This window comes from Dermochelys coriacea, chromosome 26, assembly GCF_009764565.3.
Source record: "Dermochelys coriacea isolate rDerCor1 chromosome 26, rDerCor1.pri.v4, whole genome shotgun sequence".
Classification (NCBI taxonomy): domain Eukaryota; kingdom Metazoa; phylum Chordata; order Testudines; family Dermochelyidae; genus Dermochelys; species Dermochelys coriacea.
Window position 1 is genome coordinate 11,309,596 of NC_050093.1, and position 24,966 is coordinate 11,334,561.

Sequence of the window (24,966 nt, forward strand, 5' to 3'; positions counted from 1 at the left end):
ACAGTGATGCACATTGTCGATGAATGTCTGCTGACTAGGTTCAGCGGTGGCCTAAAAGGACTGCATCACGCCACTGAAGATGCCATCGCTTGGCTAGATGACTGCACACGCTAAGTAAATAAATACTGCTTGTTTGTTTGTTTCAAATTTATTTGAAAGAACTTTCAGAACCCTTACTCTCTTAATGACCCTCCTCTTCCCTCCCTTCCATTACTTTGTCAGGATTAGTGCAGAGGAAGTTGGAGAAATCCAATTATGCTGTGGTCCTGTAAGTTGTTGTCTTTTCACAATACACCAAGGTATCTTGATTCCTGGATGTGTAATATATGGTAATATTGTATATATATATATATATACAATAGATAATATGATTTCACTTTTTTATTTGGGAAAATTTAAAATTAGCTTCATTTAAAATCATTTTATTTTAATGAGATCTATTTCAGATACTGTAACAGAATTCCAGCAATTGGATCTGAGTAAAATAAGTGTTATAAATACATGAACAAGATGTCAGCATAACATAGTGGTGCTCAAGCATGGACCACACCAGTCCACATTAATATTTCTTATCATGGAGTAAGATATCTGTACTAGAAAAACCTTTTCAGCATTTTCTTGTTCATTCTAGAAAAAGGGTGATCTGAACACAGAACTAGAAGTCACTTCTGTGTATCTGTTTTGCTACAAGAAGGAAATAGGTTTCCTGAAGTCATTACAAGATATGCTGCTTGTGGGGTGGTTTTTTTGACATATTGTGTGTTTTGATCTTCTCACTGAGAGCAAAATAGAAGGAAAACAATATTTATAAGAAGATTATCCTGGTTTCCTTTATTAGTCTGGTAAGAAAGGTGATAGGCAAATGATTAATCCTGAGGTTGGGTCGTGCAGGATGTCAAATGGATGAGAACTTTTAGAATAAGCTGTTCATGATTTGACTAACATGACTTGACTGAGCAGTTCCTAAACTGTGGCCAGCAATTGCTGAAGTTGATGTACAAATGTGTATATGACTGCAGATGGGAGGGGAATTAGTCTTTGAGAGAACTTCTTAGGATGTGGTCCACAGTGAGAATAAGTGTGAATCCTTTACTCTCTAGTTTCGTTACGTGAAGACAATTGTATTATGTAAAGTCTGTTTCAAAAAACCAAATGAAGAAAGTTTTTTTTTCCTTAACCATATTACAAGTCTATAAATTTTATCGTAAATGCAGAATGAAGATACATTTGGGGACTTCAACATTTCTTACATTTGTAAGCCATTAATACTTTTTACTCGACAACTATCTCACTAGGTTGTTTTTCTTCTCATTTTGAGAAGAGGTTTCATAAATACACGTGATGTGTGTTTGAACAACTTTGGTGATTGGATGTCATCACTAAATTTTGAAGTTATTGTATGGTACCTGAGGAATACTTCTCTGAGTTCAGAAAATATATTTTTGTAATGTAAATCTTTTTAGATTAAATTCTGTTTAATGTAAACAATCTTTTGTTGAGTGGTTGAAAGATATGCTACAAATTTTGTTTTGTGTACTGCAGGTGTCCGGGCACAATGAGAGGCAAAGGCAGTGATGCGTTTGCCACTCAAGTTTTAGAATAAAATCTTATCTTTGCTGTAATACAAATGCAAATCTGTTTTAACTGTTTTGCTATTGTAGTTCATCTGGTAACTTCGCTGAAGAGTTCCAGAACAATATTTTTAACTTACAAAGTTCCCCTTGTTAACGCCTTTCATGTGCTAAGCAAGTCATTTAAAATAAAGTGAAATATAAAAATGAATAAAATATTTAAAAGCAAATCCTCTTGTTTCCAAATTACCCTTGACACCAAATTGCCTTTTTTCCCTCCTCCTCTCTTTCTCCAGAACTCTTCCAGAGTTGTTTTTCTTTTTGATTGTGGTTTTGCTGAAATCCTTTTTATAGCTTTCAGTTTCCATTGATTATATTTATTCTTTTTGGGTCCAGGCTTGCTCCCTTTTGAAGACTGAGTTTTGTCATTGAAGTTAGTAGAGGCAGTATTGGTCCCTTATCAGTCCTAAATCCTTTGTGTCTAAAATTTTGGGGATCCTGAGTGCTTTTTTCATTCTTCCCTTCCTTTTGCCACCTTTGTTGACTCCCTATTTAAATCATTGAATTGTTCCCCCAACTCCCCTTAGACTGTCTTTACCTTACACCTGACTTCACCCACCTGCCTCTTTGCCCCTTCTCTCATCTCTTCCCAGTGGAACTTGTTCTGCTCTACATTGAACTTGGTTCCTCTCTTCTAGGTCATTGAGCTTTTAACTGTCTCTTTAATGTTTGCCTTAGAACTGTCCTGTTGTTCTTGTAAAACTGGTAGCTGTAAAACCTTCCTCTTGCTCTTACAACGAAACCCCACATATCAGTTTTCTCTAATTTTCCCAATAGTTGCATACTTGGTCCTGTGGTTAGGGCATTGGCTTAGGGTGTGGGGAATTCCCTGTTCAGCTGTGGACTTGTTGTGTTATCTTGGGCAAGTCACTTAGCCTCTCTGTGCCTCAGATCATCTGTAAAATGGGGACGATCATGCTTTCCTACCACACAGGTGTGTTGTGTAGATAAATACATTGAACATTGCGAAGCACTGTGAGATGTACGCATGAAAAGCTTTATATAAGAAATAGGCATTATCCTTCCATTTCCTTTTGAGTGTAGTTATATTTGACTCATTTGATGCATTGTGTTAAGAATGCTATATACCAGTAAGGTATAGTTTAACTGCATTTCAACCCCTTTGTAACCGTTTTTTTTTGCATAGGGGGTGAAAAAAATCTGTTCAGTCATATGGTTATTTCAGAGGGAATGGTGCTGATTTGAAAACAAAAAATGCATTTAGTGTTATAAGTGACTTGGTCATTTTGAGCAGAGTTATTTTATTGGTACTTGCAACTTAAAATCGGTTAAGTCTTAAAGATGGGAATACCAGTGAAATATCAATTGACTGGATGTGAATTGGCTATTTAATTAATGAATACAAAACTTTTTCATCTCAGTATAATTTTATTTCCTTATTTTAAATGTTCTACAAATACCCCCTTTCCCACCTCCAAAGAAATCTCCACGTATATTTATATCTTTTTTTAATTTTAGAATGGCTGTCCTCTGTTTACAAACAGCAGTGGTTTGCCATGCTCAGAGCAGAACAAGACAATGATATTGGGTAGGTATATTAAAGGTTTTCTTTTATTTCTTATTTTAAGTAGAATCTTTCTCTGGTATAGACTCTGATATGCATAAATGTTTATATCAAAATGAAAAATTAGGCCTAAATCAGTATTTTAAACTTCAGTCATATCCAATTCTTCGTGGAACAATCTATTTCATTCACTTTCATCTGGTCAGTTTTTTGTCATCTGCAAAATTGGACTATAAGAACTTTGTTTTCTCTAATATGCCTTTAAAGGTGGACATTATTTTGCAAGTTTTTTTTATACTGGTCAGTATTTGTCACCACTAGTATTGCATATGTACTTTGAGGATGTGAAAGAGCGATATAGTAATCAATTTTGAACATGGAGTAAGAAAAAATGAAAACTATGCAGAAGCTAAATTTATCTTTCCTGTTTGTTTTCCCCCTTCCATGTGGCTGGATAGACAAGGGAAGGTGTATAGGCTGAACAAGTTTGTAGAACTATCTTTAATTAGGTAAATAGTGGAGAGAGAACTCTCAACCTTCAAATGTGTATACTGAGAAGCATTTTTTCTGTCAACTGTTGTGACTGAAAATGCTTCTCAGTATACACATTTGAAGGTTGAGAGTTATCTCTCCACTATTTACCTAATTAAAGATAGTTCTACAAACTTGTTCAGCTTATACACTTTCCCTTGTCTATCCAGCCACATGGAAGGGGGAAAACAAACAGGAAGGATAAATTTAGCTTCTGCATAGTTTTCATTTTTTCTTACTCCGTGTTCAAAATTGATTACTATATCGCTCTTTCACATCCTCAAAGTATATATGCAATACTAGTGGTGACAAATACTGACCAGTATAAAAAAAAACTTGCAAAATAATGTCCACCTGTAAAGGCATATTAGAGAAAACAAGTTCTTATACTCTGCTCTGCTCCTTTGTATTCTGTTCCAGTTTTTCTTATTTTCAAAAATAAATCTTTAGATTCTTATAGAAAATAGTATGTTGCGTCTATGCAAGTCACTAGTGATAGCTGCTTTAGTCGGGAATCTTAAAGAGCTTGCATAGCACAGAAGCCAGATATCTTTTTTTTTTTTTTTTTTTTTTTCTGAATTGGCTCCCAAGTTATTTGTTTTGTGATTGTGTCACCACATATTGGAGTTTTGAACTGTGTCCCTAGCCTTTTCCTGTGCAGTCTCTTTCCTAGCCATATTATAATGCTGTTTGCAATGCTGTAGTTCGTTTACCTGTCCCCATTTGCATTACAGACCCAGTCTTATGTTGGCTCCCCAGGGATAATACATTTTATTCAGATGCTTTCAGTTACATGGAGTTGATGGCCCTTCCACCTCAAAAATAAATTGGTTAATCCAGGATTTAGTCTGAGTGATTAAAGTGTCCTTGTTCTGGCTAACCATCTAACGAAATGGTAATTACTTTACTTTTCCCTGTAGTTCAGAGTGGGAGAGTTCTTTGATATGGAGTGTGTTTGTCAGAATAACAGATATAAAATTGCTAGTTTAGCATAACACTGATCATTAGAAGCTAAAAAGTGTTAATGTGCTGTCCCTTATAATATTATAACTACCATTGGGACAATCATTTCAGTATCTGAGCAAATTATATGGTAATGTTTGCTGCAGTCTAGGGTGTGGAGTTGCAGGGCTGGAGCTCAGGAGAACTGCGTTCTATTCCTTGTATTCATTGACTTGCTGTCTGACCTTCAACAGGTCATTTCATTTCTTTATAGCTATGATAACTGAGGCAAAATAGGGGGAGAAGGGAGAGGATAATGATGCTTTGTAGCCTGTTTAGAATTAGAGGGCTTTCTAGGACTGTTGTTATTTGTACAGATAACTAACACTCTTTTAGTTTTGTGGCCTGCCTTTTGTCTCCCTTTTTACTTCGGTTTTCTTGCATCAGTTCTGCCAACCCAGCATCTGTCATTTTAGAAAATACGTGCATGTACTAGCTAGGCTAGGGGAATGCTTGTTGTTGTTTTTTTTAAACTTGCTTTTCGGGATGCCTCTTGGCAACAGCATTATCTTAGGGCAAATGAAGTATGCAATTATGAGGTCTTTTTTACTACTCTTTAATTTTACATTAAATAAAGTGTATTACGAGAACTGAACATTTTTCCAAGTAGAAAATGCCAGAGTTGTAGTGTATGTGGCATTTAGTAAAGCATTGCACAGTGAGTGTTACAGCTGTGTTATTAGGCTTGAGACATCAAGAGGAGGAGCAGAGCCAGAGCTTAATATGAAGTCAAATATTAGACAGCGAAAACAAGGCAGATAAAGCTAATCTCACTTAGGAGTATTTCAGTGCTGCTGTTGCTATTGAAGAATTTACTTTATTAATATTAATGTCTATCTGATATGTACTGCTAAACAAAGGCTTTTTGATACCTTTCTCGGTCACATCCAAAACTAAAGTGAAAAGAGAAGTTGTTAGCTTAACATTTTGAAACAATTAAGCAGTTTAATTTAACAGAAAAAATTGTGTTCAAGTCTTTAGTACTACTGTCTATGAATCCAGATGTGTCGGGACAAATTTAGATTTTAGTTTTTTCTGCATCTTTATCCTGTTGATAGCTTTCTTATGTTGTATTTGTTTAATTTTGGGTAGAGCTGGAGAGTGATTTGGCAAATATAATTTCTTAGCTTTATCACTGAAAATTGTGTAGGTTTGTAAAAGGAAATCAGATGTCCCAGGGATTTTTCAGTGGTTCCCTAGCTAATTTTATTGAACAGTGTTTTGTCCAGGTTTTAGTAAAACTAGCTAATCTCTTCTTCCTATCCCCTTCTGCCCTGGGATTGTGTAGGAGGGAGATACTGCCCTCGGTGCTATGTTTTGGTACTTCCTCATTTCGGGATTTGGTCTGTGACATTACAAATCCCAGAGAGAACCAGATTTTGATTTGCAACTCCAGAGGCTCTGCTGCTTGTCAGCAGAACACATCCACCTGGGACCCAGGACAGAGGCAGCTGGGGTCCTTAATTAACATTTCAAATAAGAAAAGAGATGCCAGGTATTGCTACGTAGGAAGGAAGGTATCTGGAAGTTAAAAGGTAAATGGGTGAGTGAAAGAATAATTTGATCAGAAATTTCCCCATATTTCATCCAGGCCAGTTGCCCTGCTCCCAGCTCAACTTTCTCTCTTTCTCTTTCTTTCTTTGATAGGTGCAGCTATAAGACACTATAGTATTTGACATTTCCTGAAGAGTTAACCAAAACCACAAACCCAGTAATCTGAACAATATGTGAAAACTGTTTGTCACCTACAGAGCTTCATGAAGTGATGTAGTTTTATTTTCATATCCCATCTGGTGCATGTTTTAATGGGGCATGTTCTATTTTGAGACTTCAGAAATGAAAATGATTTTGCATTAAAAGTGTATTTTACTTTTCATACACATTACTGCCCCTGTGTGATAGAGTAATGCTGCATAATTCAACATTTTGCTATACTTGAGAGGCCAGAAGTAACAACCCTTCCCACTTCAGTAAAGTAGTTTCTTCTTGAAACGTTTGAGCTGTTATTACATAGTACTAGATCCATTCATCAAAACACGTCAGTAAACCTGAAGTAGGCTTACTTTTTATGTTAGCATTAATGTAGTTGTGTGCTGAAATAAATCTTTGTGCCTACAGTAGTTCAAGGGACAGAAGCTGCAGATTAGTCTACTTTAATTTTCCACCTTAGTTTTTTATCTGGGTAAATATTCAAAATTAAATTCTATTATACTTTTTGGTACATAACAGCCATACTGGGTCAGACCAATGATCCTTCTAGCCTGGTACACTGTCTTCTGACAGTGGCCAGTTGCAGGAGTTTCAGAAGGAATGAACAGGGCAATTTCTGAGTGTCCACTCCCAGATTCTGCCAGTCAGAGGCTAGGGACTCCCAGAGCATGGGGTTGCATGCCTAATAGTCAGTGGATCTATTCTCCAGAAACTTACCTAATTCTTTTTTTAATCCAGTTATTGTTTTGGCCTTCACAACATACCCTGGCAATGAGTTCCACAGGTAGTGTGAAGAAGTACTTCTTTTTGTTTGTTTTAAACCTGCTCCCTATTAATTTCATTGGGTGACCCCTGGTTCTTCTGTTATGTGAAGGAGTAAATAAGGAGTAATGCTGTCTAAGTGGTTAGTTTAAACTGTTGAATCATTAAGCTTTTTGAATTTTTGTAGCTAGTTGGAGGGACTAGTAAAAAGAGCTTAATGTATAACTAGAAACTTAATTTGTTGTTAATTTTGAAAACTAACCACTATTCTGCCAGAAAGAATGAAATTCTATATCCACAGTGCATGTTTTCATTGCCAAGAATTAGTAACGTATTTGACTGACTGACTCACAGGGGTGGGCAAACTTTTTGGCCCGAGGGCCACATCTGGGTGTGGAAATCGTATGGCGGGCCATGACTGCTCACAAAATTGGGAGTTGGGGAGCAGGTGAGGGCTCTGGCTGGGGGTGCAGGCTCTGGGGTGGGGCCAGAAATGAAGAGTTCAGGGTGCAGGAGGGTGGGAGGGGGAGGAAGACTGGGGCGGGGGGTTGGGACATAGGAGGGGGTCGGGGTGCAGGCTTCAGGTGGCACTTAGCTCAAGCAGCGGAGGTGCGGCCAGGCAGCTCTGCATGCAGCCCTGTCCACTGGCGTCGCCCCTACAGCTCCCATTGGCTGCGATTCCCAGCCAATGGGAGCTGCAGGGGCAGCACTTGGGGTGGGGGCAGCGTGCGGAGCCCTCTGGCTGCCCCTGTGTGTAGGAGCTGAAGGGGGCACATGTCGCTGCTTCTGGGAGCTGTGCGGAGTGAGGCAGGCCCCAGACCCCAGTCCCCTGCAGGAGCTCAAGGGCCAATTCTATGGCTAATTGTGTAGACTTTTGTTATGTTTATATCCCACTTAATTGTCCCAATTAACAATCTCTTTATAAAGTATTTAATCTCTTATGACTAGTGTTCTTTATAAAATCTAGAAAAAGGCCACAAATTACTTAGTTGATATTTTCAGTGCTGTAGGTACAAGCGTGTTTACAATGGCAAGAAATGCAGTAAGTGGCCTATTACTATTTTGATTGCTGTTTCAGACTGCTTTTGAATTTTTAATAGTAATTTAGCATATGTATTCCTTTTTTTATAGTGATTTAATTTGTTTTCAATGTACCTTGGAGACATGCTGAATGGATAACACTTGTATAACTGACTACATTATAAATGTTTAAAGCCAGACCATAATATGACTCTTGATGACCAGGGCTTAATTTTTTGAGGCCTGATCTACGTATAGTTTTTGAACCTGTATAGCTATTTTGGTTACGAGTATGATTTCTTTAAACTAAAATAGTTCTACCAGAGCAACCCATAATATGGGTGTAATTATTCCCTTTCCCATATGGAAATAGCTATAACAATATAAACCATCTTTATACTGGTACAACTGCATCCACAATACGGGGGTTGAGCCACTTTGTACTTAAAGCGATAAAGTCAGGACTCCTGGGTTCCAGCTCTGCCACTGAGATGCTGTGCAATATGTTAAATGTTCTTTAAGCTTTATAGTTAAAGTAGTACAACTTTTTGTGTGTAGACAAGCTCCTCAACCATCCACCTACACATGCCAGGCCCCCCCTCCCCGTAAGTGCATCTTGATTACGCTGCTTTTCTGTGAAGTCCCATAGTCAGATGGCAACAGTAATTTATATGACCTGTTAGTTTGGAGGGTCCAATTATTATTCTGGTAGATGATCTGTCTGTATGTAGTCCTTCTGAATTGCAGGTAAATACTGTCCGTGTGTGTCTACATTACAAAAATAACAAAATCAGAGAACCCATTTGCGTCCCATTTGTCCCACCTGACCTCCTTACAGTACAGGTAAAATGTAATGTGAATAGATCATGTAATTTAGCCCCTTTAGGCAGCAACATGGTTAGACTCCCATCAATGCTACAAACTTCAGCTGAATTGTAACAGGGTTGCTTGATTTGAATGTGCCCTCAGGGCACTTAACTTGTTTTATGAATCTATATATGTTACTAAAAATATTCAATATTTGAGGCAGAAGCTTTCAATGTCTTATTTTTCATTTGGCTGGAGAAATGCAAGAAACTGTTCTTTTTTTTAAATTGGGTGGTTTTCAGTCAGGTTTTGTCTCCCTGACATGTATTGGCTCAATTCAGAAGCAGAACTGAGCTAGAAGCCAGAGCCAGACAAAAACTGAACTGGAAGACTTATATTTAGTAAAAGCATATCCAATCAATACAATAAGAATATGACTTGTTTTCTGATTCAGGAGCTGACTTATACTGAAATTCCACAGAGCGTTTTCTTGCTGCTGCTACGATCTTTCTTTCTTACAAGTAAACAATAAATTGTTGAATCATTCTCAAAATGGTCTACTTCATACCTTCATAGGCCTCAAGAAATCAATAAAGAAGAACTTGAAGGAAACAGCATGAGGTGTGGTAGGAAGCTTGCAAAGGATGGTGATGTATGTATAAACTATACCTTAATTTGTACAAAACTAAGCTATCTCAAAAGTGTTACATATTTTCAGAAACTTTGTCTTCAGAGGCTTTTTTTCAGAAACTGCACCAAAAAGGAAGATTTTAATGGAAATTATACTTTCACAAATAAACAAAGCTCCTTCTTATTGAAATGCTTGTCAGCTTTCCTAGTTTCTAGCAAAATATACTAAAGTCATCATGATAGTGCTATAAACAAAGTCTCAATGTGTAGTGTTTTTAGAAGGGGGGGAATGAAGTTGTTGTTGTTTGAAACTCCTGAGATGCTTAATTATGACTTTTGCAAAGTAATAGAAATCATTCATTTTTTTAAAATATAATTTTAAATATAGTGTGCATAACATCATCTGTAAAATATTAGTTCTACTCTGAAAAGTGACACTGTGCTGGAGAACCAACACACCTGCAAAGATGTATGTAATTTCTTATACAGAATTGTTTGTTTAATTCTGATTATTTACACCTGAGCAAAGCTTTTGAAGAGATTGAGGCTGTCCAGGTGTGCCCGAGAGGATTTTTGAAGATAATACAGTGACTAGGTGTCTGGCCTAATTTGGCTTCAAAAAACTTCATTGGTGACGGGGCGTGACAAGGAAATAACTTCGCTTGCCTCTCAGGTCACAGATTGAGTTTTCAGGGCTGGCAGTTGGGCAAAGATATATTTACATCCATAAACTGAGCATATTATGCAAATCACTGACATTAAACGTGGAACCCCACAGTGCCAATTTTGGTCACCTTCTGCAATAGAACTCATTAATGCTCAAGATTACATCACAATTTGGTAGTAAACATCTAAAGATTAGTTCTAATGCAGGATATTGTGTTTATAGCAGGCCTTACGGAAGAGCATTAGAAAGATGGACTTGTTTCCTAACTGCACGCTAAAATCATTTAACCGAAGGATCTGTTGTTTGAAGTAATCACTTCATGCGTATATTTAACCCATGGTCCAGGGGGCTCTGGAGTTATGTTGCCTAGAGATCCTCTGGCAATTGGGGCATTATAAAATCTTTTATGGACAGATGGTTTTAAATTGAAACCTGATTGTGTATAATTCCATGGCTCTATGTAAGAATTAGGTGGCTGCTAAAGCTTGTGCCGTAACCAAATTCCATTGCGTAATATTGGCAATTGCATAACTATAGGCAATTGCGTAACTATCCTATCTAAACGCCTCTTCTGTTTCAATTGACAGTGCTCCTATGAGGTGTACAGAAACTGTTCTGTAGGTTTTGTTATGAGAAGTAAGATAGGTGTCCAGAAGTGGCTGCATTTCAGTGGTAGGTGAAGTAATCCCTGATTCTTCAATCACATCTGTCTGAGCGGACACTTGCACCCATGCAGAGTTCACTGTTTCCGTAGGACTTCATGCAGAAATTGGGATATGTGGATCAGATGCAGATTTTGGGCCTTAGTATGTATGTAAGACTATGAAGTGCTTTGGGATCCTTCAGAGTGAAATGTGTTATATTTTTAATAGTATAGCCCATTGAAATAAAATAGGTCTTACATGTTTTCTCTGTTCTTTAGTACTGCTGGCGATGGACTGGATTCAACTTTGGCTTTGATCTGCTTGTCCGTATACAAAATCGCTACATCATTTTCAAACGAAAACACACTGAATCAGCCATGCAGTGGATCAGTCAGTCTGCAACCACGGAGAAACATTGCGTTCAGGTGAAGAAGGGCTAACCATTCATTTCACTGAAAAATATGTTTGAAGCCAGTATTTCAACTGATTTCGTACTGGAATTGGTTCATTAACAGATGACAACTTCATTGGCACAAAATATGCTGTATGACAATGTGGGCTCCTGTCTCCCTGTGAGAAGCTGGCTTCTTCCTTTAGCCTCAGAAAAAAGTTACAGGAGGCTAAATCAAGTATTTAACTTTCATTATACCCCTAGGCTACGTCTAGCCTCTTTTGATAACAGTGGAAAACTTATTTGCAGTAGAACCACAGGATATCAGATCCTGACCCTTGAGAAAGATCAGGTATGTTTGTGTGTGGTTTTTTTTTTTTTTTTTTTTTTTTTTAAATCTAGTAATAGTCTAAAGCATCAAGAACACTGAGAAAATCAGCAGTGACCTTTAAAAAAAAATTCAATTACATTTTGTAGTTGCAGACATGAAATTTTAAAATGCTTCTGCCACATATAATGGAATGTAATATACTAGTTTAAATGGGAGAACTAAATCAGGATATTTAGTTGGATTTTCGTCGTGGCTGTAATTGAAATTCTCAGGGGCTCTGCTGAAGCTATATACCATTATCGTAATGTCTTTAAGAATGATTGTTAACCAGAATTCTAACGCTTGAGAAATTAACCGGGTTTGATTTTAACCAAGCTAGTGAAAGAGGGAACCTTTTCATAGCTAGCCAAAAATAACATTAGGCTGTTAACAAATTTGTAGATATAATTGGCAAATTTTTTCCCAATTTTAGTAGCAAGTAGCTTAATATTAAATCTATGCAGATCTTGTGTTTTAATCACTACAATATATTACTGAGTATTGAAAATAACTGTCTGTTATCGCCTACCTGTGTAAAGGACAAATTTAGGACTAATTTGAAATCTTGCTGTTAGGAATAAGTTCAGAGTTTGGTACATGACTGTCATGTGGACCCTGGTTGGAATTCATTGTCTTGTAACCTTGTTGCTAAGGTTGTTTTCTTTTAAAGATAACGCAATAGATCTCCTTTGGGAAAATAGCTAGGCAAAGGAGCATGTTTTCATATACAATATCGTACTATTGGTTCCCTTATTTCCTGATTATGGCAATGTCTGTGTGGCACATGCACACAGGTATTGTTTCCTTGTAAATTTCAAATATTCCTATAGGTATACATTTCCAATTCGGTGAGTCCAGATTCCTTCTGAGGAGACAGCCAAAAATGTTTTGGTTAGTTCCACTACCAAGAAATTTTAGCCCATCCTAGATATAATAAGCTAGATTATCCAGTCTGCTGAAACCTCTAAATGGCAGGCAATTGCCAGGGGAGACTCTCTGATGGTAGAGATGGTTTGGCCACCGCCTGCACTGGCTGATCCTTGTCCCTGATTTAAGGGGAGTGAGATAGGGAGAGGCTTGGCAGGGTAGAAAATGTCTTGGCAAAGCTGAGGTATGATAAAACTATTCATTTTCGGTTGGCTAGTCATGTGTAGTGAAGGAGAGGGAATGTATTATATAACCTTGGATTCATTATTGATTTTTTTCTTCATACCCAGTGCTATGAATTTATAAAATGTTTTAAGTTCTGTGATGTTTTCCATCATCTTTTTTGGAGGTAACATAAAAATAAATGGAATCTCCAGTCTTTTGCTGTTTCACTCGAATCTGTTCTAGCACTTCTAAATCATGTACCACTTTTTTTTGTTGAGCAGTATGAATTATTGTTCTAAACTTGTTTGAAAATGTTCCTTCATATTTGCTTTACAGGAACAAGTAGTAATGAACTTGGACAGCAGACTTCTGATCTTCCCTCTGTATATCTGCTGTAACTTCCTATATACATCACCAGAGAAGAGAACTGAGAGTGATGGGCTGCTAGATAACCCAGAAAACTGAGAGACCTGTTTAGCGGAACACAATAGCACTTTTATAACTGTATGCTTGCTTTAAGTTAATGCCCTGCTTACACACAGAGCTATGAGAAATAAACAAAGGCCTTATACTGTAGCAGATAAATATATACAGCTACTTTTTTTATCCTCAGTATATTCCTATGCATATCTGGAAAAAAAGATCTGAAACCACATAGGCTAAAACTAGTTATACCATACATTTTTTCACTTGTATTTTCTGTTCTACATTAGCAGAGAACAGTCATTCCAAGTTTGTATGAAATCTGTTACAAGTTTGTTTGTTTCTGGTTTTTTGTTGTTGTTGGGGGGCGGTGGGGCAAAATCTGAGCCTAACTGATAAAAGTGAATCCGTGTGAATGAAATGTTACTAACCTCTTTGTAAAATTCCCGATTACTCGTTAGATTTGGGTAAAAAAAAGCCTTTCCATTGCTAACCACTGGGTTGTGCTCTTTGTAACAGAACTGTAAATAGCAAGCTCCAAATTCCATTGACTCCAGTGGCCCTTACATCAAGGCCACATTTTCCTTTTATTTTCTTTATAGTTATTTAACTGTTGTACAGTTTTTCTGATCCATTTTAGTTTTTAAGCCTTCCACATGTCATATGTATATTTGTTTTTCTTGGTCTTAGGCCATTTTTTTAAACTTTGTGGAAAATATTTTTTAGTAACAGTAAGAAAGACAAGTCTGAAATTTTCAGACAAGTTCATTCCGAAATGCATTTTTTTGATGTAGTGAGAAGTCTACAAAGGTGTATTGTCCCCCCCCCTTATGAGTCTTTCTGTTGACATAACCACAATTTTCAACAAGAGTTCAGTTGACTCCTAACATATTTGTGTATACCAAATATCAGGATGTTTTTTTAACTTTTTGGCTTTCTGTAACATCTTGTTTTAACTTTTAATTGGGAATCTGTATCCCACTTAAGCTCAGGAACTTGTGACCTTTGAGTGCCTTTTGAGTTATACATGCTAACACAAACTTCACATCAGTTAAGCCAGGTCACAGGATGCAGAATAGGAGCTGAGAGCAAGGGATTCATTTCCAAGTTGGTGTTTAACTGATCCAAATCAAGGACAAGATGCACACTGTTAGTTTTGTACGTATTTGGTTTGTTTTTTATGTTTTGTCTATTGATACCTTGAATTCCTACTTACAGATTTATGGAGGCAAAGCAAGAACTTTGCCTCCTTAGGAACCCTATTTTTTTAATGTTAATATTGACAGAAAAAGATTGAACCTTTGTACACGGTAACAAGGATGCAAATACAAGTTTAGCAAAATGACAACAACAGTGACAACTTGTGAATAAATCGTTGAAAATGAATTTAATAGTGCAGTGCTCATTAATCTTTATTTTCTGCCAGAAATATTTTCTGAGTCACCCTGAAAATATTGGATATTAGCTATATGACAATGTCAAAAGTATTTTTGGACAATACCAGAGAGAAAATCAGTCAGGATTTTATTCTGCTGGAGCCTGAAGAAAAAAAGTCAAGCTTTGTGCTTAGTTGGGAACCTAATTCCTGTTTAGGCACCTAAATAGGTGGCTAGATTTTTCAAATAGTTGAGAACCCTCAACTCCCATTAATTTCTGTGGGAATTGTGAATGTGCACTATCTTGGGGTGGGCGTGGGGGAATTGCATCACTTATTTGTGTCTAACTTTAAAAGACTTCTTCGTTTTGAAAATCTAGGCCTGACTTGGTAGGTGTCCTTTCCAACATTGTGGCACCTTAGAGACAACGCATTATTTGAGCATAAGCTTTTGGGGGCTACAGCCCACTTCATCAGAGACATAGAAGGGAACATACAGTAAGAAGATATATATACATACAGAGAACATGAGAAGGTGGAAGTTGCCATTACCAACCTCGAAAGAGGCTAATTAATTAAGATCAGCTATTATCAGCAGGAGGAAAAAAAAAACTTTTGTAGTGATAATCAAGATGGCCCATTCAGACAGTTGACCAAGGTGTGAGGATAATTAACATGGGGAACTAGATTCCATTGTGTAATGACCCAGCCAACAAATTGAATCTATTTCCCCATGATAAGTATCCTCACACCTATATATCTTCTTACTATATGTTCCATTCTATCTGTTCTTTTTGTAAGATACAGACTAACACGGCTGCTAGTCTGGAAACCTTTCCAACATTGATTTATTTTCTATTCAGGTTTTGGTCATCCTGGTTTATGTTGTACTTTGATTTGTTCTTGAGCCTCTGTGGGCCTTTCAGACCACAGCAGCTACAGATAATTTTCATCCAGCATTTTTTCTTATATGCCTCTTAAGAGAGATAAATTAGCTGTATTTATTAGAACTGTGTGTTCAAAGTAATTGTGTGTAGTCTGAAGAAGGGACATGGAATTAACCACTTGATACCTGGGAAAATGTCTAATACCTTGTGTTACTTCCTGAAACTAATAAATAGCAGGAGGAGGTAAAGAATAGATGAATCTTTTGAACATTAAATGCTTTTATTTATAATTGCTTTTATAGTAAAAGCATACTAAAGGATTAGCTTCTATTAGCATAATTGAAGAAAACTGCTGTAAGAAACTCTTGGAAGGGAAGGAGAAGACATGAGTGCCAAAACGTATTATCTCTATATTAATGTTTGGATTTAGCACTCATTACAAGAGGGCACAGCAACATATACTTTGAATATTACCATTGCAAGTAGGGAAGAGAAAATAAGTTTGAGTCCAAACATAAAAGTGAAAGAAATCACGTTACATACTGCCCTAATTTTTTTTAAGTATTCTTACTGTGAAAACTTGACAAAATGAGGGAACTGTAAGAAGAAAAGAGAAAACTAAGAACTGAAGCTTGAATTCCAGTCAGAGGTAGTGATTTTGAATAGCCTACATTTTATTGAATGTGATGAAAATTAGTGTAAGGCCAACATTTGCAAAACAGAACAAGAAAGTAAGGAGGGATGCTTGTATGCAAGAAGCAACGGAAATCCTTTTCCTGAAGCCTGAGGATTGGTGCTGCTATGCCTCTGGTATAACAGTAGTTGTTAAACAGACGCCTAATCTTTTTATGAACCTTACTAAGTAATGACTGTATAATGCCATGCTGCAGTGATATTACTGAAGATATATTCCCTGTATACCCTACATTTCTTACCAGTTTTAAATGTATTGTCTTTCAATTCAGAGTTCCTTTGTTCTTGCTCAAATTAGGAAAAATTTCCTAATGTTAATCTCTTTTCTCCCATTTAACCAAGGATTCAGTGGGACTGTAATAAGAAAAAGCAGGGGCTCTGTTTTAAAAAAAAAAAGCTTCATAAATACAAAAGTGATCTGCACCATGTATTTAAATTTCAGAGTCAGACCTTTAGCAATAATGCTATAAACGTTGCTTCTATGAATCTGACATTCCATAGACCTAATTACAACTGATTTTGGTAGTCAAATGCAGTACCCAAAGCACTTGGCAGCATCTTCCAGTCCTAGCTAAATATTACACTTTTAAGGTGAATTATTCTGTCTGATTAGCTAATGTCCTGGGCTTTGACTTTTTATTAATGCCCACTACCTACAAAGTCAAACATGCAAAGAAAGTGACCCTCAGCCAAGCTGTGGATTCATTTTTTGTTTTGTGCTAAAATGGAGTGTTATCCTTAGATGCTAGGTAGAAGGCTGTCAGGAGCTGAAGTTTAATGAAAACAGAGAATATCTTCTGTAGGGATGTAGAGGATTAATATTTGTGAAGCACTTTGTAGATAAATGCGAAGTATTACCACATAGTTACTTGTTTGCAGGAGTGAACCTAATTCAGTTAAATGTAACCTCAGAGAAATGAAACTTCAAGTCTTTTATGAAAGGCAATAAAATATATTTTAAAAACTCAGTGTTTGTTGTGGCGGTAGGTAACTATTCCCCCATTGAAAAAAGGAAAATCTGATGCTATTAATCTAATACATAAATATATTCCTGTAAATGAAAAGCAGATTTTTTTTTAGTGGTACAGCTAGTTCAACATCTCTCACTTTACAAGTTACTAAACAATGTTCTCGTTATTTACAGTAATAAATACCTGTGGTGAAAATATTCTTGAATATAGAATCAGGAATATTTAACAAGAGGTCACAAAACTGAGAGCATAAGAACCCTTAGGGCACTTGTATACATGTTGCGTAGCGCCTGCCTATGTGAAACAAAGGGGACTAAGTGTATTGTGAGGTATTACTTTATGTGGGGAAGGGTAGCACAGTCTGGCCCTTAGTTGATGGACAGCCTTTTAGTCTCAATTCCTGATCCTGTCCGTTTAAAGGTTTCAGAGTAGCAGCCGTGTTAGTCTGTATTCGCAAAAAGAAAAGGAGTACTTGTGGCACCTTAGAGACTAACAAATTTATTAGAGCATAAGCTTTCGTGAGCTACAAGGTGCCACAAGTCCTCCTTTTCTCTTTGTCCGTTTAAAGTATTTCTCAAATACGGATGTTCTGAATGTTAAATGCTCAAAGGCATGACAAAGTCAGGCTGGACGGCGGTAAGAGACTGGTCCTGTTGGGTTCTGGGAAGTGGGCGGAGTAGCCTGAGGGGAGGAGCTACTGAGCCCCGGACTCATAAATATGGGGGATGACAGAAGAAAAAACAAGTGCAGGTGAGAGGGTCGAAAGTAGGAAGGCAGGTATGTTAGCCCGAGAGCGATAAAGGTATTTTTTTCCTACAAGCTGAGAAGGGGTTACCTCAGGTCAATCAGGGACACATGAGACCAGTTATGGGCTGCCTGAGACCTTTTTAAAGCTCCTTTTGTGTGTGTCTGGGGGGAAGCGGGGGGCAGGAGAGAGACAAGCGGCTGCCAGGCTTCTCCAGGGTGAGAGGCTGCTCTTCGCCCCACACGGGAAACAACTGGAACCGAGGGCCTGCTTAGGGGAAGCCCTGACCCCCGGGGCCAACAATAGGACGAGGGGGCAGGGAAAGGTATCCCCCTCTGGCTTTGTGTTTGTAGATTCGTTTCTTTTGGTTGGTGGAGGAGCACTCCTCGGGCCTGCCCCAGGCCTACCTTGAAAATCTGGATAAGTAAACACAGAGGAGGGGAAGACAAACAGTCTGGAGTGGGGCTGATTTATCTCGGGCCGCCACCAGAGGAGGAAGTACTAAGTCTGCGGAGGAGATGCCTTGCCACAACGGGCACTAAACTCCTTTAGCCACGTTGAAGCGTTGCTGAGGGCACCATGTTCTCGACTGTGGGGGCAGGAATGGTTGTTTGCCGTACACTTGTATAGTGTCTAACACAACAGCATCTCCACTTCTAGGCGCTATTCTGCAATATAAATGTTAAATCATCATGGGGGGGTGAGGTTTTCAGTATTGAGCAAGACAGATTCCATGGATGCCTAATGTAATTGCTTAAGTTGCACGCTCTGATTATAGAATCATAGGACTGGAAGGGACCATGAAGGGTGGTCTAGTCCAGCCCCCTGCACTCATGGCAGGACTAAGTATGATCTAGACCATGCCTGACAGGCGTTGGTCTAAACTGCTCTTAAAAATCTCCAATGACAGAGATTCCACAAAAAGAAAAGGAGTACTTGTGGCATCCGATGAAGTAGCTCACAAAAGCTTATGCTCAACTAAATTTGTTAGTCTCTAAGGTGCCACAAGTACTCCTTTTCTTTTTGGGAATACAGACTAACACGGCTGCTACTCTGAAACCAGAGATTCCACAGCCTCCCTAGGCAATTTATTCCAGTGCTTAATCACCCTGACAGGAAATTTTTGCTAATGTCCAACCTAAACTTTCCTTGCTGCAATTTAAGCCCCTTGCTTCTTGTCCTATCCTCAGAGGTGAAAGAGAACCATTTTTCTTTTTCCTCCTTGTAACAACCTTTTGTGTACTTTTATTTGCTCCATTATCTTTCCAGGTACTGAAGTTAAGATGACTGGACTGTCGTTCCCCGGGTTGTCCTTATTTCCCTTTTTATAGATGGGCACTATATTTGCCCTTCCCAGTCCTCCTGAATCTCACCCGTATTCCATGACTTTTCAAAGATGATCGCTAATGCCTCAGATATCTCCTCAGTGAGCTCCCTGAGTATTCTAGGATGCATTTCATCAGGCCCTCGTGACTTGAAAATATCTAATTTGTCTAAGTAATTTTTAATTTTTTCTTTCCCTATATTAGCCTCTGATCCTCTTTCATTTTCACTGGCATTTGTTAAGTTGGTGTCCAATTGCTACTGAACTTGTTGGTGAAAACTGTAACAAAAAAGGCATTTAGCACTTCTGCCATTTCCACATTGTCTATTATCGTTTCCCCCACCTCATTGAGTAATGGGCCTACCCTGTCCTTGGTCTTCCCCTTGCTTCTAATGTATTTGTAGAATGTTTTCTTGTTACCCTTTATGTCTCTAGCTAGTTTACTCTGGTTTTGTGCATTGGCCTTTCTAATTTTCTCCCTACATGCTTGTGGTGTTTGTTTATATTCATCCTTTGTAATTTGACCAAGTTTCCACTTTCTGTAGGATCCTTTTTTTGAGTTGCAGATCACTGAAGATCTTCTGATGATGCGTAGATTTTGTTTCACACTAGTCTCTGTGTTCTGCATTAGAAGCTTGTGTGCCAATTGATTTCACAGTTCTTCCATTATTTCCTTTATCATGTCAGGTAATTACCAAAACTGTGTGTTGCTTCCTCAGACTATGGGGTTCTCCCTATCAATGCTGCTGTTGAGAGTCACTTTCAAAAAGAAAAGGAGTACTTGTGGCACCTTAGAGACTAACACATTTATTAGAGCATAAGCTTTCATGAGCTACAGCTCACTTCATCGGATACATTTGGTGCATCCGATGAAGTGAGCTGTAGCTCACGAAAGCTTATGCTCTAATAAATGTGTTAGTCGCTAAGGTGCCACAAGTATTCCTTTTCTTTTTGCGAATACAGACAAACACGGCTGCTACTCTGAAACTTTCAAAAAGGCTTTTCCATCCAGCTAAGCTCTTTCAGTTGCAATCGTAGCATAACAACGTTGCCTGGGAGCTAACGTTATTTCACACAGTAGTCAGCTGATGTTTTCAGGAAAATGATCATTTTAAGTAGGAGTTTGTAAACAGCAAAGACTAGAGCTGGTCACAGAGTAGCTGCCGTGTTAGTCTGTATTCGCAAAAAAGAAAAGGAGGACTTGTGGCACCTTAGAGACTAACAAATTTATTTGAGCATAAGCTTTTGTGAGCTACAGCTCACTTCGTCGAATGCATTCGGTGGAAAATACAGTGGGGAGATTTATATACACACACAGAACATGAAACAATGGATTTTATCATACACACTGTAAGGAGAGTGATCACTTTAAGATGAGCTATTACCAGCAGGAAGAAGGGGGGGGAAGGAGGAAAACCTTTTGTGGTGATAATCAAGGTGGGCCATTTCCAGCAGTTAACAAAACCTCTGAGGAACAGTGGCGGGTGGGGTGGGGGGAGAAATAACATGGGGAAATAGTTTTACTTTATGTAATGACTCATCCACTCCCAGTCTCTATTCAAGCCTAACTTAATTGTATCCAGTTTGCAAATTAATTCCAATTCAGCAGTCTCTCGTTGGAGTCTGTTTTTGAAGTTTTTTTGTTGAAGGATAGCCACTCTCAGGTCTGTAATAGTGTGACTGGAGAGATTGAAGTGTTCTCTGCCTGGTTTTTGAATGTTATAATTCTTGACATCTGATTTGTGTCCATTTATTCTTTTACGTAGAGATTGTCCAGTTTGACCAATGTACAAGGCAGAGGGGCATTGCTGGCACATGATGGCATATATCACATTGGTAGATGCGCAGGTGAACGAGCCTCTGATAGTGTGGCTGATGTGATTAGGCCCTCCTGATGGTGTCCCCTGAATAGATATGTGGACAGGGTTGGTAACGGGCTTTGTTGCAAGGATAGGTTCCTGGGTTAGTGGTTCTGTTGTGTGGTGTGTGGTTGCTGGTGAGTATTTGCTTCAGGCTGGGGGGCTGTCTGTAAGCAAGGACTGGCCTGTCTCCCAAGATCTGTGAGAGTGATGGGTCGTCCTTCAGGATAGGTTGTAGATCCTTGATGATGCGTTGGAGAGGTTTTAGTTGGGGCCTGAAGGTGTTCTGTTGTTATAGTGGCGTTCTGTTATTTTCTTTGTTGGGGTTGTCCTGTGGTAGGTGACTTCTGGGTACTCTTCTGGCTCTGTCAATCTGTTTCTTCACTTCAGCAGGTGGGTATTATAGTTGTAAGAATGCGTGATAGAGATCTTGTAGGTGTTTGTCTCTGTCTGAGGGGTTGGAGCAAATGCGGTTATATCATAGAGCTTGGCTGTAGACAATGGATTGTGTGGTGTGATCTGGATGAAAGCTAGAGGGATGTAGGTAGGAGTAGCGGTCAGTAGGTTTCCGATATAGGGTGTGACCATCTCTTATTAGCACCGTAGTGTCCAGGAAGTGGATCTTTTGTGTGGACTGGTCCAGGCTGAGGTTGATGGTGGGATGGAAATTGTTGAAATCATGGTGGAATTCCTCAAGGGCTTCTTTTCCATGGGTCCAGATGATGAAGATGTCATCAATGTAGCAAAGTAGAGTAGGGGCATTAGGGGATGAGAGCTGAGGAAGCGTTGTTCTAAGTCAGCCATAAAAATGTTGGCATACTGTGGGGCCATGCGGGTACCCATCGCAGTGCCGCTGACTTGAAGGTATACATTGTCCCCAAATGTGAAATAATTATGGCTGAGGACAAAGTCACAAACTTCAGCCACCAGGTTAGCCGTGATATTATCGGGGATACCGTTCCTGACGGCTTGTAGTCCATCTTTGTGTTGAATGTTGGTGTAGAGGCTTCTACATCCATAATGGCCAGGATGGTGTTTTTAGGAAGATCACCGATGGATTGTAGTTTCCTCAGGAAGTCAGTGGTGTCTCAAAGATAGCTGGGAGTGCTGGTAGCGTAGGGCCTGAGGAGGGAGTCTACATAGCCAGACAATCCTGCTGTCAGGGTGCCAATGCCTGAGACGATGGGGCGTTCAGGATTTCCAGGTTTATGGATCTTGGGTAGCAGATAGAATATCCCAGGTCAGGGTTCCAGGGGTGTGTCTGTGCGGCTTTGTTCTTGTGCTTTTTCAAGGAGTTTCTTGAGCAAATGCTGTATTTTCTTTTGGTAACCCTCAGTGGGATTAGAGGGTAATGGCTTGTAGAAAGTGGTGTTGGAGAACTGCCTAGTAGCCTCTTGTTCATATTCCGACCTATTCATGATGATGACAGCACCTCCTTTGTCAGCCTTTTTGATTATGATGTCAGAGTTGTTTCTGAGGCTGTGGATGGCACTGTGTTCTGCACGGCTGAGGTTATGGGGCAAGTGCTGCTGCTTTTCCACAATTTCAGCCCGTTCATGTCGGCGGAAGCACTCTATGTAGAAGTCCAGTCTGCTGTTTCGACCTTCAGGAGGAGTCCACCCAGAATCCTTCTTTTTGTAGTGTTGGTAGGAAGGTCCCTGTGGGTTAATATGTTGGTTAGAGGTGTGTTGGAAATATTCCTTGAGTCGGAGACGTCGAAACTAGGATTCTAGGTCACCACAGAACTGTATCATGTTCGTGGGGGTGGAGGGGCAAAGGAGAGGCCCTGAGATAGGACAGATTCTTCTGCTGGGCTAAGAGTATAGTTGGACAAATTAACAATATTGCTGGGAGGGTTAAGGGAACCACTGTTGTGGCCCCTTGTGGCATTTAGTAGTTTAGATAGTTTAGTGTCCTTTTTCTTTTGTAGAGAAGCAAAGTGTGTGTTTAGTTTTTGTAAAGTCCAGCCACGAGGAAGTTTGTGTGGAAGGTTGGTTCTTTATGAGAGTATCCAGTTTTGAGAGCTCATTCTTTGAGAGCTCATTCTTAATCTTTCCCTGTTTGCTGTAGAGGATGTTGATCAGGTGGTTCCGCAGTTTCTTTGAGAGAGTGTGGCACAAGCTGTCAGCATAGTCTGTGTGGTATGTAGATTGTAATGGATTTTTTACCTTCAGTCCTTTTGGTATGATGTCCATCTGTTTGCATTTGGAGAGGAAGATGATATCTGTCTGTATCTGTACGAGTTTTTTCATGAAGTTGATTGATAGATATCCTTCAACAACAAAACTTCAAAAACAGACTCCAATGAGAGACTGCTGAATTGGAATTAATTGCAAACTGGATACAATTAAGTTAGGCTTGAATAGAGACTGGGAGTGGATGAATCATTACATAAAGTAAAACTATTTCCCCATGTTATTTCTCCCCCCCACCCCACCCCGCACTGTTCCTCAGATGTTCTTGTTAACTGCTGGAAATGGCCCACCTTGATTATCACCACAAAAAGTTTTCCTCCTTCCCCCCCCTCCTTCCTGCTGGTAATAGCTCATCTTAAGTGATCACTCTCCTTACAGTGTGTGTGATAAAAACCCATTGTTTCATGTTCTCTGTGTGTGTGTATATAAATCTCCCCGCTGTATTTTCCACCGAATGCATCCGATGAAGTGAGCTGTAGCTCACAAAAGCTTATGCTCAAATAAATTTGTTAGTCTCTAAGGTGCCACAAGTACTCCTTTTCTTCTTTAGAGCTGGTCAGAATTTTGATGAACAACGGATTCTTTAAAACCAGCACAAAACAACCCTTTAATAAGCTTCTCTGAGTCAGGCTAGTTTGGTCATTCCAAAATAAGCACGACATGAGCATTTTTTTTACTAAAAACTTCACTGAAAAATGTGATCCCTACTTCCCACTCAGATGGCTCTTGGAGGAGAGTCAAGAAGATGACCTATGTAAAATTAGTTGTAGGCTGGGCCTTCTGCTGCACCAGTCATTCCACACAGCATCACAAGTGTATTGATGTACTATGTGAAATAATACTTTACAGTTAAAAGTTAAAGCTGATTATTCTGAAATTTGCTTGTTGATGTATATTGAGAAAGCAACTTTCAGTGATATTTATTAAGTACTGATAAGTCTTGCATAAGAACCACTTGATGCAAGTATTAAAGCTTGTCCATTTTGTGTCTAGTATTGAACTGGAAGGTTTAGACTTGCACATGATTACTATAATTAGCGGTGAAAGGTTTGCTGTGTTAATAATACAAACATTAATTGGATGGTAGTGTGCGGTATACCAACAAGTTGAGCTCCTGGTTTATAATTACCTGCATGGGAAGAAGACTTGTGATCAGAAGGCTCTTTAATTTAGCAGAAAAGGCATAGTGAGATCCAGTAGCTGGAAGCCTAGCTAGACAAATTCAGACTAAAGAGAAGATGCTAATTATTAGCAGTGAGGGCAATTAATAATTGGAACAACATATCTAGGGATGTGATAGATTCTCAGCCACTTGGAGTCTTTAAATCAAGACTGGATGTCTTTTTTGTAGCTGAGCCAGAAGTTGTGCACTTAATGCAGGAAAAACTTGGTTAAATTCTATGGTCCATGCTTTGCAGGAGGTCAGACTAGATGTTCATAATGGTCCTTTCTGGCTTTAAAATCTGTGCCAAATTGATCCAATGCCTGTTAAATTGCCAGGCTCACATTGGGCTTTTGGATCAGATTTGGCGATTAGTTTCCTATTTAAAGATTTTTATTTCAGTAAATAAAAAGCTTTGCATATAAGAATGTAAGCATTGCAATAATATGTGGTGTACTTTGAAAAGTCTATCAGCTTAATGAAAGCTAGAATCAGACCTACCGACTTGGAGTTTTCTTCTAGGAAATCTCGCTGGTTCAAAGAAAACCTC

General features: G+C 38.8%; 1 protein-coding gene across 1 annotated transcript in view; it reads left to right on the top strand.

Annotated features, from left to right (window-relative positions):
* Nucleotides 1-14,589, top strand: part of GMCL1 (germ cell-less 1, spermatogenesis associated) — a 32,779-nt gene extending 18,190 nt beyond the window's left edge. Inside the window, 6 exon segments of the mRNA XM_038384799.2 lie at nt 3,111-3,180; nt 9,565-9,640; nt 11,208-11,288; nt 11,290-11,354; nt 11,585-11,672; nt 13,119-14,589. Coding sequence (XP_038240727.1) covers nt 3,111-3,180; nt 9,565-9,640; nt 11,208-11,288; nt 11,290-11,354; nt 11,585-11,672; nt 13,119-13,247 — 509 coding nt within the window. The 3' untranslated portion in view covers nt 13,248-14,589.
* The last annotated feature ends 10,377 nt before the right edge of the window (nt 14,590-24,966 follow it).